General features: G+C 63.9%; 1 protein-coding gene across 2 annotated transcripts in view; it reads right to left on the bottom strand.

The window, feature by feature from the left end:
• Positions 1-1,134: 1,134 nt before the first annotated feature.
• Positions 1,135-16,453, bottom strand: part of UBE2O (ubiquitin conjugating enzyme E2 O) — a 54,316-nt gene continuing 38,997 nt past the window's right edge. Inside the window, exons 2-18 of one of the 2 annotated variants that reach the window (XM_051838302.2) lie at positions 13,913-13,972; positions 13,701-13,811; positions 11,391-11,488; positions 10,356-10,419; positions 9,708-9,851; positions 9,214-9,323; positions 8,946-9,096; positions 8,162-8,634; positions 7,653-7,807; positions 7,388-7,500; positions 7,177-7,305; positions 6,629-6,721; positions 5,218-5,890; positions 4,906-5,042; positions 3,251-3,454; positions 3,110-3,167; positions 1,135-3,002 (exon numbers count right to left, since the gene is read on the bottom strand). In XM_051838302.2, the coding sequence (XP_051694262.1) occupies positions 2,332-3,002; positions 3,110-3,167; positions 3,251-3,454; positions 4,906-5,042; positions 5,218-5,890; positions 6,629-6,721; positions 7,177-7,305; positions 7,388-7,500; positions 7,653-7,807; positions 8,162-8,634; positions 8,946-9,096; positions 9,214-9,323; positions 9,708-9,851; positions 10,356-10,419; positions 11,391-11,488; positions 13,701-13,811; positions 13,913-13,972 (3,444 nt within the window). In that variant the 3' untranslated portion in view covers positions 1,135-2,331. The remainder of the gene's footprint in view (positions 3,003-3,109; positions 3,168-3,250; positions 3,455-4,905; positions 5,043-5,217; positions 5,891-6,628; positions 6,722-7,176; positions 7,306-7,387; positions 7,501-7,652; positions 7,808-8,161; positions 8,635-8,945; positions 9,097-9,213; positions 9,324-9,707; positions 9,852-10,355; positions 10,420-11,390; positions 11,489-13,700; positions 13,812-13,912; positions 13,973-16,453) is intronic. The other variant, XM_008250909.4, reaches the window with a different exon arrangement.

The raw sequence follows: 16,453 nt of genomic DNA, 5'->3' as shown, positions 1-16,453 counted from the left end.
GGCGTGGCCCAGAGCTGCCAGGCTTCTCACACTAACTGACCAGGCGGCCTCAGCACTGCGAGCCGCCGGACGCCACGCGTGGGCTCAGGGCTGGCAGGTCTCGCCTGGGCAAATCCGGCTGGAGCCCTGTGGGGATTCAGGCGGAAAGGGAAGATGTCTGCATGTTCAGGGCATAAGGGAAACCGACAGGGAGCCCCCGAGCGCTCCGTGACGTGGCAGGCAGCCTCGAGGACTCCCAGGTCCCCCGGCTCGCTCGGCTGCCTTTGCCGGCTCCCACCTGTCCGCAGGAGTGCAGGAAGGGGCAGATACCAGTCTCCTGAATGGGCCACCCCTGCCCTGCACCGGTGCTCGGGTGTCCGCTCCCTCAGGATCTGGAAGGGGCTGACCCGGTCGCTCGTCGCCCTCTGGGAACCACAGCTACCCGCTGGCTTTCCAGGAAAATACCGCGGGCCAGGAATGGACCCTGCCCAGAGGCGGGAGCACTGACCCCTGGGAACCGTGGAGCCTTAGCCTCCCAGCCCTTGAACTGGGACGAAAGGAAAGATGTGAAAGGCAGACAAGGGAGGGGCGAGGCGCTGTGTGCTGCGCCCCTCTCCACAACTTGGCCAGGGAAGCCAGGACCTGTGCCAGCAGCCCTTGGCCACAGGGGGTCGTTCTTTCCCTGGGGAGGGATGGACATGGACACACACACACACACACACACACGAGATGGACACGCACGTGCAGGCGCACACACAAGGGATGGACACACACATGCACGCGCACACACGAGGGATGGACACACACGCGCAGGCACACACACACGAGGGATGGACACACATGCACACACACGAGGGATGGACACACGCGCGGGCGCACACACATAAGGGATGGACACATGCGTGTGCACGCATACACACACAAGGGATGGACACACATGCACGCGCACACACGAGGGATGGACACACACGCGCAGGCACACACACACGAGGGATGGACACACACACACACGTGCACGCACACGAGGGATGGACACACGCGCGGGCGCACACACATAAGGGATGGACACATGCGTGTGCACGCATACACACACAAGGGATGGACACACGTGTGCACACACACACACACACAGGAAGGAAGGCAGCAGAGCCCAGGTGAATGGCAGAGGCAGCTTTAATGGTGTCACCTTGTCTTGTTAATGAGCCAACCAAAAAAGAAATGCAAGTAAAAAAAAGCTGAATCACACAGCACTTTATACATAGTGGAAGCGTAGGCGTTCACATCCACACCAGCCACGCAGTGGGAAGCCGCCCCGCAGCGCCAGCCCCCGCCGAGGCCCGCTCCCCCCGCGGCTCGCCGCCCGGCGGTCCCGGCACCGCGCAGGTGTGGAGCCCACTTAAGGCTGACAAAACGCATCATGCTTTGGCTTTTTTTTTTTGTCTTTTTTTTCTAATAAGAGTTAATATCTTTGCTTTTGAGATTTATTTTTTCCAACCTTAAATATTACATACATACACCGAAAATTACATCGCTGCAGTGTGCAACAGCATCCTCGGCCTGGAGCTTCACGTCATCAAAGCCTAGAAAACTTAGTAAACCTCTGGCCTGTCTGGCAGGGACGGGCCCCGCTGCCCGCTGGCCGCTCGCTCCCAGCCTGCGGGCTCTGCAAGCGAAGGGCTCTCTGTGCCCCTCCCAGCGTGGCCCCGGGGTGGGCCCTGGCTGTGTGCCGCCGCTCCCACCTCCAGGGCTGAGTCCACGCGGGCTCCCAGTGCCCCTGCCAGCCCCCGGCCGCACAGCTGTTCCAGCGGCTCCCCGGCCCTCCACGCCGTCCCCCGTGTCACCCTGAGCCCAGCCTGGTGCCAGCCTCTGAGGGCAAGTTCAGCAGGCCCAGGGCTACAATGTGCTAACCAGGCCACAGCCAGGGGTTGCTGACAGTGGCTACAGCTCCCCTGGGACAGTGCTGATGCCCGGGGAGAGGGAGAGCTGGTGGTGGGAGCGGCAGGAAGGTCTGGGGTGGGGGGGCTCCGGTGGACTGGAGAGGTTGACGGGGACGGGGGGACAGTTGGAGCAACCCACACTTCATGCAAGGCACATCCGCCCTCGGGCCCCGGGAGCACCCGCTCTGAGCTGGGAGGGGCGGCACAGGGCCAGTGCCGGGACGTCCCGCCTGCGGGGCAGCGGGCAGGGGACCCGCGGGGGGCCTGGACAGGCGGCAGCACCTCGCGACGCTTCTGGCACTTCAGCTCACACTCACCTCGGGGAGGGGCGGGGGGCCTGCACGGGGGACGGGGGACGGGGGGGACGGGGAGGGAGTGGGCGAGCGGCAGCAGCTGGCCTCCCCCAGGCTGGAGGCTACTTGTCCCCAGTGCTCTCGGGCAGGCCCGCCTCCAGCAGGGCCGCCCGGAACTGCGTCAGGACCCCTCGGACGCTCTTGATGAAACCCTTGGACAGCGGGAAGAGGGGGAAGCCGATGTCAGGGTAGCCGCTCTTCTCGGGCAGGAAGCTCCGGTAGCTCTTTCTCCGCTTCTTTGGTTTTACGCTGGGTGGCACGGATGCGTCTGGCGCGGCCTCGGGAGCCTGGTCTGTGTGGTCCCTGCGAGCTGGGGCCAGGCCCTGGGCGCCACCTTCCGAGTCTGAGCCCTGGGAGGCCTCTCCAGGGGCCAGCCCTCCATCCTCAGGTTCTTCTCGGCCCGAGTCCGAGGGCTCAGCCACGGCCGGTGGCTCCGGGGAGCTTCGGTCCTTGGGCACCCCATTGGGCAGCCCCTGGGCCCTCTCCAGCAGCGCGTGGGTCTCCAGCCAGGACTCGATGCGGTTCAGCAGCCGCCAGCCGCCGGTGCTGAAGTGCTGCCTGATCTCCTGCTCGAAGACCTCGGGCGGCCGCCGCACCAGCTGGGTCATGGACTGCACCACCCGGATCAGCGCCATCTCGTTGTAGCAGCGGCTGTTCTCGTAGCCTTCCTGCAGGCCCCGGTCGCTGTCGAAGCCGGCTTCGTTGTAGTAGGGCTCGTTCACCAGGATCAGCCCTGCGGGCAAGAACGCCTTCCCTCAGGGGCGGGCCAGGCCCGGCAGGCCGGCCCTCGCCCCCCGCGGGCACGGCCGGAGCCGTCAGCCCTCCGCCTGCCAGCCGCACCTTGGATGGAGATGAGCACCTGGAGAAGGCTGGACTTGCTCGTCCACCTCTCTGTCCCCTGCAACACAAACACAGCACCATGGACGCCGTCTCGGATGCCCCCGCGGCCCCGGCCGGGCTGGGTGCTGGCACCACACTCACCTTGCCGATCCAGGTGCCCAGGAGGCTGACGCACACCTTCCCGTTGTCATACAGGTTGGGGTTCAAGCGCCCACTGCACTGGGAGAGGTAGCAGAAGTGGGGGGGCACGGCCGGGTAGATGTTGGGGAGCTGGATGTCAAACAGGTAGAGGCCGTCCTCATAGGGGGTTCGCGTGGGGCCCTTGATGAGGGCGGAGAAGAGGTCCTGGGGGGGGAGGGGCTGGGTTGGAGACGTGGGGCCTGGCCGTGCCCTTCTCCAGGACACGCTGGGCCCAGACAAGGCCAACAATGGAGGAACAAAATGCAAGTAACCGCACTTGCTTCTGGGGGCTGGGGGTGTCTCACGACCCAAAGGGTGACCTGAGGGGACCGCCAGAGACCACCAGAGACTCAGGTCACGGACTGCCCAGCTGAGGCACAGGCATCCAAGTGGCACCGAGGGCTGGGCGAGTCGTGGGCTGGGAGGCGGTGGGCACGTGCCAACTGGGTCAAGGGGCCACCCTGTACAGAGACAGTTCCTTTTTTTGGCCCAGCAGAGCTGAGACAAGTTAGAACCTTCAGAAAAAGTTTTATTGAAACTCAAGAAGGAGGACCAGCGCTGTGGCATAGTGGGTAAAGCCACCGCCTGCAGTGCCGGCATCTCATTTGGGTGCTGGTTCAAATCCCGGCTGCTCCACTTCTGACCTGGCTCTCTGCTATCGCCTGGGAAAGCAGTAGAAGATGGCCAAGGCCTTGGGCCCCTTCTCCCATGGGAGACCCGGAAGAAGCTCCTGGCTCCGGATTGCCACAGCGCTGGCCATTGTGGCCATCTGAGGAGTGAACCACTGGATGGAAGACCTCTCTCTCTCTGCCTCTGCCTCTCTGTAACTCTGCCTTTCAAGCAAATAAATCTTTATAAAAAAAAAAAAAAAAAAAAACAAACTCAAGAAGCAACAAAAGTGGTGCCAAGTTAGTTCCCTGCCCCTGCCCCCAGCTCTGCTGATCCCGACGCCGGGAACGGCCCTGCTCCGGGTAGCTCTCAGGATCCCCAGCTCTGCTGATCCCCAGCAGAGGCCAGGAGCGGCTGCTGACTAGGGAAGCCGCCGACCGCACGGCCTGCCCACGCCTCCCACTGAGGCTTTGTCCAGGAGACAAAGCGCGGGCCTGGCCAGAGAGGGCACCACGTGGCAGCCTGCTACGCGGCGCTGGCTGAGGCTAAGCAGGAATGAGCCACACCACAGGAATCCATGGGCAGGGCTCAAGAATTACCCCGGAGCGAGAAAGCAAATCACTGATGCTGTGGCAGTAACACACGATCGGCGTAAACAAGTCGTACAAAGAACCAGTGTCAGTGGTGCCCGTGAGAACCGACAGCCCGAAAGGCCAGGTGTCCCCGGAGACGCACACACTGCCAAGGGCCCCGGCCGCGGCGAGCTCAGGGCCGGGCACGGGCGGCCTTACCTCTTCGTGTGAGGTTGTAATTTTTCAAAGAGCAGAATCTGGTAATAATTACACAGGTAATTTCAAACTGATTGTTAGAGAGAGGGAGGAAGCGAGGCATTACCTAGCCTGGGTGCGTCCGCGGCACTCCTCCCAGCCCTCACCAGCGCACCTGGAGCCCCAGGAAGCCCCTCTCGGCACTGTGCACCTGCCCGCGCCGCCCCACGGCCCACTTGCCATTCGGTCCTCGAAGGTCTTGACCATGATGCCGTCGGGCAGTGAGGTAGCCAGCAGCGCCATCTCCTTCCGCACCGTGCTGAAGAACTTCTTGGCTTCTGGGGGCTGGAACTCAATTTTCTTAAAAGAATGATTTGCTGGAGGGGAAAGAGAACAGTCAGGAGTGCAGTCTGCAGCCGGCCTGGAGGGGGCGGCCTCCTGGAGTGCTGCCCGCCGGGACAGCTGGATCAACCCAGGCCTCCCTCCGGGCGTGGCCACCCCCGGGGCAGCAGCGGGGGCTCCGCACACAGAGGCAGGTGAGGGCTGACTCACAGGGCGCGAACTCCAGCACGGAAAAGACCTCGCCCTTGGCGCTGGTGAAGGTGACCCCGGGCTTGCCGCCGCACTGCTGGCACAGCACCGGGGTCTCGCTGGGCCACTCGGGCTTGTCCTCCCTGCGCTCGGCGTCGGCCGCCGCCTCCATCTTCTCCTCCTCTGCGATGGCCACGTTGTCCAGCGTCTTCTTGAGGTTCTCCTGCAGTTTCTTGATGTCGTCCAGAAACTTCTTCTCCCGGGTGGGCTTCTCGGGCTCCACGGTGGGCGAGGTGGGCGAGCCGGTCAGCAGCTGCTCCACGGTCATGTTCTTCAGGCTCTCCAGGATCTTGATGGCCTCCTTCAGCTCCCGGAAGCTCCGGGGGGGCCCCTCCTTGCCAGCCTTCTCCATCAGCCCTGCCATGGGGGTGGCCATGGCCACGGCCCCCTGGATGGCGGCCGTGGCAGCCTCTTCGCTGATCACCACCCCCTTCTCCTCCTCGGGGGCCGCTGGCTGCTCGGGGGGCGGGATGGGGGGCTCCTCTATCTTGGGGTGCTCATCCTCCACCAGCCCGTTGTCTGTCTCCCAGCTGTCGCTGTCATCTTCCCACTCGTCCGAGGACGCGCCACTGGTGCTGCCCTCCACGGAGTCGTAGTCTGACTCTTCGATCTCAGACTCAATGTTGTACAGGTGCTGGGGACACGGGAACGCAGCGGGAATTCGGACGGGAAGCTGCCTGGCCACCTCGACCTCACAGGTGGTGACACAGGGCTCACGGGGCCTGCAGACCCCACTCTAGCGCCCCCTCTTCTGCTCTGGCCTCTCTGTGCTAGGGGGTCCTAGGATTCTGGGAGGCGTCCACCCCCAGGAGGACCCAGAGCCTCAGCCAAGAGTCTGTTCCCGCCCATCTGCCCCATGGCTGAGTGGCCCAAGGGGAAACCTCAGCAATGGAGCCGCAACCTTGGGTCAGCTGACGACGATGCGGAGGACGGGGTGTGGGATGGGAGAGGCGTGGGGGAGCTGGCCTGGGTCAGGCCCTCCTCCCTCCCTGGAGGGGCTGTCAAGACGAGGGGACCAGCCTTGCCCTGCCCCAACCTGGCCCATGCAGGCACCAGGAGGACAGGGCGGGGCTGGGTGGCTCCACAAACAAGGGTGAGAGCAGGGACCGGACCGGCTCTGTGCTCCGCGGCCAGAACAGGGGCTGGCGCTGGCACCAACATCCTCCTCTACCCTGGAGCAGGGGGAGGTCCACATGCACCCGGCCTGTGGGGAGGTGAGTCTGGGGGCTGGCTGTGGGCCCCATGCCCTCTCCCTGGCCCTGGGGGTAGTGCCGGCCCTTCCTCCCTGGGACCTTGCTGGGAAGATCTGAGAGCCCGTCTTCAGGTTCCTGGGCACAGGAGACAGCTCCCAGCCCCGGCGGCCGCATCTTACCTGGGGCAGGATGATGGTCTTTGAGTTGTCGGCCCACACCACCTCCACCTTGCTGCTGACGTCCACACGGGCCACTTGGCCCACTGACGGCTGCTGGGCAAACGGGACAGGGTCAGGGCAGCTCCCCGGGAGAGGAGGCACAGCAGGAGGTGGCCCCTGCTTGGACACCTCTAGAGCATCTGCCACTGGGCTTGACCCCTAGCTCTCCTGAACCCCACTCACACCCCTCGACTTGTGCTTTCTGTCTCCCCGCGCTTCTTCACCCAGGGTCCCCATCTCTTTCTCAAGGCCCACGCCTCTTCCGTGAGCTACAGTACTCAATGCCTCGCTCACGGGACCTGCAATGAGGGACCCGGGCCCACCAAGAAATGCACCCGCAGGGCCCCTCCAGGGAATGTACCCACAGGCCGGGAGGTCGATCTGGACGGGTGTCAGGGCTGAGCAGTGACACTGCGCCCAGGGAACTGCCAGGTCTTATCTCCTGGAGCCACCTGGTGGCACCATCAGGGACTGCAGCTGCTGCCTGGGCAGGGAAGCAGTGGCTGTACCTCGTCCTCCTTGTGAGGAGCCCCATCCTCGGCATTGCCAATGCGGATGACGATGTCAGTGGTGCGGAAGCGGAAGTCGGGGTGGTCGGCAATGTCGTAAACGCTCACGTCTTCCTCTTCCCCGATCAGCTGTGGCACAGGACTACTGTCAGGGGCCTTCCTCTCAACCCCCAGAGCCCCCCGGGAGAAAGAAGGGGCCGCGTGCACTCACCTCCACGTCATCCCCACTTGGCCGCAGCTTGAACCACTTCACCATGCAGGTGCGGCCAATGTGGTCCCCAGACTGCACCACGCCGTAAACCGCAGGGTCTGGACAGCTCTGGACTAGGGAGCCAGAGGAGGTGACATGACCGGACAGGAACCCCGGGGGTGCCCGCCTGCCACCTTAGGAGGGCAGGCTCTCCAAATCTCATGAGCTTGGACGCTGAGACCGCTGGTGGACCCTTCCCAAGCCCCCAGCCTGCGGGCTGCACTACCTCGCTTGTCCACCACGAAGTCTCCAGGGCAGAACTCGTTGTTGTCCAGGTGGTGCACGGGGAAGAGGTCGTTGGAGCGGATGTTGCACTCCACGGAGCCGTCCTGCCACATCACGTCGGCCGAGGTCATCGTGGTCACCACCTCCACCGCCACCCTGCAGGGGCAGGCTGCTGAGCCAGGCCATGAGCAGGAAAGGGCGCTGACCCTCCTGGCCCCTGGGGGCCGGGAGAAGAGATCGTGACCCAGGCTACAGTCCCGCGGCATCTCGATGCCTCCTCTGGGGACGGCATCCGGTTGAGAGCTCAGGCGAACGTGGTCCCTCCCAGAAGGTCTCGGGGCCGCCGCATGCCCGCTCTGCACCTCACCCAGACCTCTCCGTTCCGTAAGGCCCCCCCGGGGCACTGCACAGCTCGTCTTCGGGGGCACCTGGAGCTGTCACCAAGCTCGCGGCCCGTGCGTGGCACACGCAGGCTCTGCCTGGTCTCAGGCCAGGGTTACGGCTGCTTACCTGTCCCCCGGTTTGAAGTCCCGAGTGATTTTATTCTTCTTCCTCTTGTGTTTTCGCTTTAGGTTCTTGATGGACAAGGGGATGCTCTTTTTGCGACCGGTGCCGCTGCCGCTCTGGGAGGAGGTGGTGGAGCTGGCGGAGGAGGTCACGGAGCTGGTGTCATCCGTGTCGTCGGCGGCCTCGTCGTCCGCGTCCTGCTCCGCCGAGTGCAGCCTGTCGTCCCCGCCTTCCTTCAGCAGGAAGGGGGGCAGCTGCTCGCCAGCCTCGGGCGGCTCCTCCGCGCCCTCATCCTGCGTCCCCGGCGGGCTGGCGGACCCGTCGGGGGTCTCCTCGGGGCTGGCTGACGCCGCCTCACTCTTGGCTTTGGCCTCCCCTTTCTTGTCTGGGTCCTCCACGGAATGGTCGCGGGGACACTGGGTGTCCGGGGAGCAGGACATGATGCGCACGACCTGCTTCTTCAGTAGGCGCTTTACCTGCGAGGGAGGGCAGGCAGCAGGGAGCTGGGGGGAGCGGCAGGCAGCTGGGCCTGCCCTGGGCCTGTGGGACGTCCTGGGCCTGCCCTGGGCCTGTGGGACGTCCTGGGCCTGCCCTGGGCCCGTGGGACGTGCTGGTCCCAGGCTTTGCTGTCTGGCGGCTGATGGCCATACACACCCAGGTGGCCAGCAAGGGTCCTCAGGGCGGCCCCTCAACCCCCCAGGCCTATAGCACGGATCACCCTTGGCTGTGGAGAAGGCTCGAGGCCACCTCCTGAAGTGCCCACCAACCTCCAAGCCCAAGCACATACCTTCTTGGCCATAGAGCCCTCCCCCTGGGCGCAGTTTTTTTCCGGACACTCCCAGGCAATCTTGGCCGGCTCTACCTTGGCTGGGAAGACGTACAGACAGCGCTCCCCGAGCTGCCGCTGAGCATGGTCAAAGCAGCCGAGACGCTTCACCCTGGCGGGGAGAAGCAGGGCTGGGCCGGGCTCACTTCCAGGCGGCTGTCGGTGTTCTTGGCCCCCCGGCCCCCCCCCCATCTGAGCCAGGGCGTGGCCCAGGCCGAGACACACTCACCTGCCTAGGTTTTCCTGAGTGATGACAGAGGGCGGGGGGCTGACGCTGTCTGTGCCCCCTGGACAGAAACTCTTGGTGATCCATGTGACTTTCAGCTCCACGACCTGCACCTGGGGACGGTGACGGGAGCAGCGGCTGTCAGGCAGGCTCTGAGAGCGGTCACCTGACTTCCGGAGCACGCACGGGGACCTTAAGGCTGCAGCATCAGGCTCAGAGGTGGCAGAGCAGGCCCCGGCTGTGATACGGCCCCTGCCCGTCCTGGGACCACTGCCACATCGCAGCCTAGCGGGGCCGACCCCCGCCTTGCTCAGCCTGTGCACTTCACGCGGGAGGACTCCGCCTGTGAGGGGCCCCGCGATCAGAGCATGCGTTCCCTACATCCTCTAGGCCTCTGGACCAACAGGTGGAGCAGGCTGCACCCTCAGAGTAGGACCGGAAGGGGGCAGCCCCGGGGGTGGGTTCAGGACTCAGCGCCCCAGCTCCCCGGCCCCCACCTCTTCCACCACCACGCGGAACTTGCTCTTGGTGCTCAGCACAGGCTTGACCCCTGACAGCCACTGCACGCTGGAGAAGATCTTGGCGGGGCCGATGAGCACCTGGCCCGGGTAGAAGCCGTAGGAGTCGTCAAAGAAGAGACCCTGAGGGTTGGGGGCCAGAGCAGAGTCTTGTGAGCTGGTTCTCTCCACACCCGCCAGCCGCAGCCGGCACGCTGCCCAAACCGAGTCCTCCAGCACTAGCCACCACTTCTCCAAGCACACACGAACCACCCAGGGATGGTATGAAGTGGATCCCGACTCGTTCTTCCCTGAGAAGCCCTACTGGAGCCAGTGCTGCTGGCCAAGGGGTCACTCTTTGGTCAGGCCTGAAGCTCTAGAGCCACTGGCCCTCAGCGTATTCGTCTACGTACAAAGTAGCCATTGCCAGTGTACCCACCAGCACCTAAGGTAGCAGGAGCACCCTGAGGTGGAACCACGCACCCCTGAGAGGGTGCACTTCGGAGTCCTGCAACTCCTGCCCAACTTCCGGGCGCTCGGCGCACACCTGCCCCTTTCTAGGAAACCACTCTGCTGAGGAGCCTGGGCCGCTCCACGCTCCCTGCCGAGAAAGCTCCGTCCTGAGCACCCTGGGCAGAGCACACGTACCGAGTCGCTGACGTGCGGGCACACATCGTAGAGCTTGGCACCATCTTCCGTGTTCATGGAGCACCTGAAACAGTGGAGAGAGGCGTGGTCTCCACCAGGGGGCACACGGCCAAGTGCCAGAGTGGCGACGGGGCGGCTCTGGGGCCCGGTGGCTTGCACTGCCGGTGAAGCTGGTTCCCATGATGGGCATGGGTTCAAGTCCCGGCTGCCCCACTTCTGATCCAGCTCCCTGCTAACGGAAGGAGCAGGAGACGGCCCAAGTGCCTGGGCCCTGCCACTCATGGGGGACACCTGGATGCAGCTGCAGGCTCCTGGCTTCAGCCTGACCCAGCCCTGGGCCGCTGCAGCCCTCTGGGGAGTGAGCCAGCAGATGGAGGACCTCTCTCCTGTCTGTACTCCTTCCAATCAATGAATCTTCAAAGAGTGGTGATCCGGAGGGGCCAGAACTCCCACGGGTACACGACTCATCTTCTGCCAGCGGCGCAGCCTCTGAGCTGGTGCAAAACCCTACGCCTCACCGGGTGCCTCAGACTGGGGCAAGGGCAGGCGTCTGGTGCCGCGGACACTGCCATCCGTGCCGCAATACCCGGGTTCAAGTTCCACTCTGCTTCTGTTGCAGCTTCCTGCTCATGCACCCGGGAGACAGCAGTCCTGGCTCAAGTAACTGGGTCCCTGCCACCCACATGGGAGACCTGGACTGATCTCCAGCAGCTCCCGGGAGAGATCTAAAGGATGATGCTTCTCAAGCTAAGGGACCAGAACCGGGCCACAGCAGATGAGGAGAGCGCACGGGGTTTGGCTCTGGGATGCAAGAGCCCAAATGCCCGCAGCACCTTGACGAGGTCTTGCCCCACAACAGGGACACCCCGCCTGCCCTCCTCCTCACTTGTCACTCCCCTTGACGAGGTCTGGCCCCACAGGCCCCACAGGGACACCCCGCCTGCCCTCCTCCTCACCTGTCACTCCCCTTGACGAGGTCTGGCCCCACAGGGACACCCCGCCTCCCCTCCTCCCGGCAGGCGGAGAGACACCCACCTGGCGCCATTGGAGAGCTTCAGGATGATCTGGTTCTTCAGGTCATAGACCTTCCCCAGCCAGCAGTCGTAGGCAATGTAGTCCCCGTACATGAAGGGCTGCAGGTCAAGGGAACAGGGGCAGGGCAGGAGCAGGTGACACTGATGCCCAGGGCACCCACTGGGCCAGGGGAGGAGGGAGGTGGACATCTGTCCTAACACCTGCTGCCAGGCCTCCCCGAGAGCTCTGGGCCACGTCCCGGTTCCCCTTCCCAGCGAAGGCCGAGACGTGGTGGGGACGGGAGAACGACGCAGAGGCCTGTGCACCCCTGGCCCAGGACGCCTGGTGAGAGGGCAGCCGTGTGGCAGGGAGGCTGCGGAGCACCCTGAGTCACTGGGCAGGTGTCATGAGGTCAGCAAGAGCCCAGCTTCTCGGTGCTGAAGGTGCTCACCGACTCGGGGAGAGAGGGAGGCAGCGTGCAGGGGGGGAACTGGAATCAGGGGTGTCAGAGTGCACCCCGCTGCGTCAGCAGACGCGGGCTAGGACCCCTGGAGCTGTTCTAGGAGGCCTGGCCGCAGTCAGCACACCCTGCACCCACATCTCGGTCTCTAAGATAACGTTCTCCTCGCAAAGAAGAAACAGCCGATCCCAGCGCTGGATCAGAAGAAAATGCAACATGAGCTCGGAGAGCTCGTGGTGTAAGAAAAAAAGAAAGAACTTTAAACACAGAAGGAAAGCAGATAACGAAGCGTGACAGACGGAAAAGCCAGCGGGAGGAGCTGCGCTGGCCAGGTCTGGATCATTAAGGCAGCAGATGACGGCAGGCACGGGTTACAGCCCGTGAGGATCCAGGGACCTCGGGCTCCACACGGACATGAAAAGGGAGCAACCAAGCAGGCACCAGAGACGGCCGGTTCTGCCGGGGCTGGGGTGTGGGTGAGGGGTGATGACACATCCTGGAATTTGTCCCCACACACTTAACCACTTACAGATAGGTAATGGAGACTTTATGAGGGAGGCTACGGCACCACCAGGGGTCAGAGCAGATGTTCGCTCCCAGTGGTGCGGCCAGGGACTCACGGGCAGAGCGCGCCTGGCATGCACCGGGCGAGGCCGGCTGCGCCACCAGCTATCGCTGCCAGGAGATCCGCGACAGGGGAAGACCAGGGAGCCCCTCCAGGCCCGAGAGCTCCAGGAGCCGACAACCGAATGCAGAATGATTCTGAATGGGGCCCGGATCAGAAGGGGAAGCAGGCGTTGCTGGGCAGAGCGGGCTGCGGGACGGGCGGTGATGTCAGCGCCACCAGGAGGCTGCCAGGAGCGCGCCCTGTGTCTGCAGAATGCACGCTGTGCAGTTCTGGGGCGACAGGGCACTGGCTGCAGTCTGCTCAGATGTCTCAGGGGAAAGCAGAGGACAGGAAGGTTGGGGGAGGAGAGAGATGAGCACAGCTGTGAGGCCCCTGTGTGAGGCGGGGCCAGGAGCTTACAACGTGTGGGAAACCTCAAATAGTTTAAAAATAAATCCTGGAAAACAAAGATGGGGGGGCTGGCGCTGTGGCACAGCGGGTAAAGTCGCCACCCGCAGTGCCAGCATCCTACATGGGCGCCAGTTTGACTCCTGGCTGCTCTACGTCCCATCCAGCTCTCTGCTGTGGCCTGGGAAGGCAGTGGAAGATGCCCAAGTGCTTGGGCCCCTGCACCCATGTGGGAGACCTGGAGGAAACTCCTGGCTCCTGGCTTTGGATCGGTGCAGCTATGGCTGTTGTGGCCATCTGGGGAGTGAACCAGTGCATAGAAGACCTCTCTCTGCCTCTGCCACTCTGTAACTCTGCCTGTCAACTAACTAACTAACTAACTAACTAACTCTTTAAAAAAAAAAAAGATGGGGACAGGTTAATCCTCTGCTTGCAGGGCCAGCATCCCACATGGGCACCGGTTCGAGTCCCGGCTGCTCCACTTCTGATCCAGCTCTCTGCTATGGCCTGGGAAAGCAGCGGAGGATGGCCCAAGTGCTTGGGCCCCTGCACCCACATGGGATACTCGAAGAAGCTCCTGGCTCCTGGCTTCAGATCAGGCCAGCTCCAGCTGTTGCGGCCATTTTGGGAGTGAACCAGTGGATGGAAGAGCTCTCTGTCTCCCTCGCGCTCTCTTTGTAACTCTGCCTTTCAAATAAATAAATATTTTTTAAAAATGTATTTTAAGTGTTAAAGCAAAACAGGCCTGCCACCTGACCTGGGGAGGCAGTGCCTGGCGAGGGCGGGGGGAGGGGCAGCACAGAGTGGCTGCGCTGACAGCCAGAGGCCGCCGGGGGCCGGGGGGGGGGCAGCTCACCCAGATGTGCTGCAGGTCCTTGCTGTTGACTGGGTAGATGATGCAGTTGGTGCCGATGAGCTTGACGGCGCAGTCAATGTTGACGTCTATCACGGTGCCACACTGACTGTCCTGGGGGAGGGAGGAGGCGTCCAAGCCAAGGCCACCATGGGACACCCACCCAGACAACCCCAAGCTCTCCTGCACGTGCAGCGTGGGGTGGGCAGACTCACGGTGGATCGCATGTGCCTGACCACGTCCCTGGGCACGACGGAGCGGTCCTCCAGTTTCAGCTGCGACAGAGAACACACGGCGGTGAGAGATGACGCCTGCTTCCCGACTTCTTCCCAAGGGCATCAGCTGCCCCGCGAGGTGCGTCACCCGCATGCTCACAAGCCGCACGCACCCTGCCAGCACTGCACCCAGGAGCCCCCAGGGCCCTGCGGCCAGTCTCCCCTCCCCTGGCAAATCGCAGGCTCCCTAGAGGGCCTCCAGACTGTGCGGAGACACGGATCACGCCAGGCTGCACTTCGGTGACGACTTCACAGCCCACCCCACGGAGAGCAGTGCACTTCACTGTGAGTTTCCCCCTTTTCTATGACATCAAGTGCCTGCCCTCTGCCCTGGCCGGCCAGCGTGGGGGAGGGGGAGGGGAACAGGACGCTGGCTGAGGAGGGCCACCCCTAGCCCGGCGAGCACCACAGGGCACCACGCCCGAGTCTCTGGTTATCTCTCCTGACCAGCAGCCTGCTCCTATCTGCTAAGTAACGCTCAGAACGTGGCTGCTGGAGCCCGGCCGACCCCGCAAGCCCCCGACCACCCACCCCTCACCAGCACCCAGCGGCTGCCCTGCTGCGGGGGCTCTGCCGGAGCCCAGGGCACTGCTCTGGAGTTCACTGCGCCATGGCGACGGGGGGTCTCTGCAGACGCCCACCTCCAACACCCGACCCACGAGACCAGCAGAGTTGCTCCCTCCAAGACCCCGCCGGCCGCTCCCCAACACAGGCTGTTTGGCTCCAGCCCTGGGCACTGGAAGGGCCGCCAGCATCAGAGGGGACCAGAGCGATGGAGAGAGAGATCCCGGTGCGAGGTCCCAGCCACACCGGCAATGAAGCCGAAACCTTGCTGCTAGCAGAATGCGGCTCTTACGGGGGTCAGCGCAGCGCCCGTCAGCCTGCAGGAAGCACCACGAGCCTCACTGTCGGATGCAGGAGCCCCAGGTCAGACGCCCGGAATCCTCAGGCACAGTGCGCCGCCACTTCTCTGCACCGAGAACCTTCCACGCTGCAACCCTGGGGCTGGCCCCGCTCTTGCCACCCCAGGTCCCTGCCACCCATTTTAGGCATCAAAAAGCCACAGCTGCAAGGCTTTCGAAGCTGCCAGAAGCTGCAGTGCTGAGAAACCCAAGAGCAGAGGGGCTGGGCCGTGTGGTGGGAGGGCTGCCCTGTCTACTCGGGGTGCCTGGGAAGGGGCCCCTGCAGAGAGCCTGCAGACAACGCCCGGGCATCCGTGCTGGTCCCACTAAGAGCTGCCAGGGAAGGCAGCGCAGCACAGCCACAGAGCTGGTCCGTGTGGCCTCTGACCCGACCGTGTCCTGTCCTGTCCCACCCGACTGACAGTGCACAGCCACAGAGCTGGTCCGCGTGGCCTCTGACGCGACCCTGTCCTGTCCCACCAGACTGACAGTGCACAGCCACAGAGCTGGTCCGTGTGGACTCTGACCCGACCATGTCCTGTCCCACCCGACTGACAGTGCACAGCCACAGAGCTGGTCCGTGTGGACTCTGACGCGACCCTGTCCTGTCCCACCCGACTGACAGTGCACAGCCACAGAGCTGGTCCGTGTGGACTCTGACGCGACCCTGACCTGTCCCACCCGACTGACAGTGCACAGCCACAGAGCTGGTCCGCGTGGACTCTGACGCGACCCTGTCCTGTCCTGTCCTGTCCCACCTGACTGACAGTGCACAGTCACAGAGCTGGTCCGCGTGGCCTGACGCGACCCTGACCTGTCCCATCCGACTGACAGTGCACAGCCACAGAGCTGGTCCGCGTGGACTCTGACGCGACCCTGACCTGTCCCACCCGACTGACAGTGCAGGGGAAACTGAGGCTCCAGTTCAAAGGCCGGCTTAGGCACCAGACAGCACACGAAGCTGACCATCACAAGCCCAGAACCGCAGGCACACAGGGCTGGGCACCGAGGGGAGGGGTCTGTGCTCTGGCCGTGAGCGGTGCCCTCCACCCGGAAGCTGCCTGCAGGGAGCCGGTCTCACCCTCCCACAACAAGCAATTCCCTTTCCTCCACACCGTGACGGAGTGGGCAGCAGGGGCTGCCTCGTGGAGCTCCACCGCCGGGCTCCCAGGGCACCCGCGCCTGCACGCTGGGCACTTCTCCCCGGGCGCACCTGTGCTAGCTGCTCCAGGGGGAACCGCTGTGTTCCCGGCAGGCATCACTGGCGTCCTCCCCTCGGTCACCCCCAGGGACTCTCCCAGCACTCCCTGGACCCTCCCCTGCGAGGGGCCTGCTCCACAGCTCCACGAAACGCCACTGCTGTCATTCCCACTCACGGAGACAAACAGGAAACGCCCCAGCATCCTGCTCAAGGTCACACAGTGCGTGAGCGGTGCGGCTGGGGCTGGAACTCGGGCTGGCCCCAGAGTCCACCCTCTTTACAACGCAGATAGCTCATCCCTCCCTGGGCCGCAGAGGGGGGCGCAGGGTAAAACACTCTGGCAGCTCCAGGCGTCTAAAGGAGCGACTCCTCTGGTAA

Source organism: Oryctolagus cuniculus, chromosome 17 (genome assembly GCF_964237555.1).
Source record: "Oryctolagus cuniculus chromosome 17, mOryCun1.1, whole genome shotgun sequence".
NCBI classification, from domain to species: domain Eukaryota; kingdom Metazoa; phylum Chordata; class Mammalia; order Lagomorpha; family Leporidae; genus Oryctolagus; species Oryctolagus cuniculus.
The sequence above is the reverse complement of the archived record's forward strand: the minus strand, read 5'-3'. Positions and strand labels throughout refer to the sequence as shown.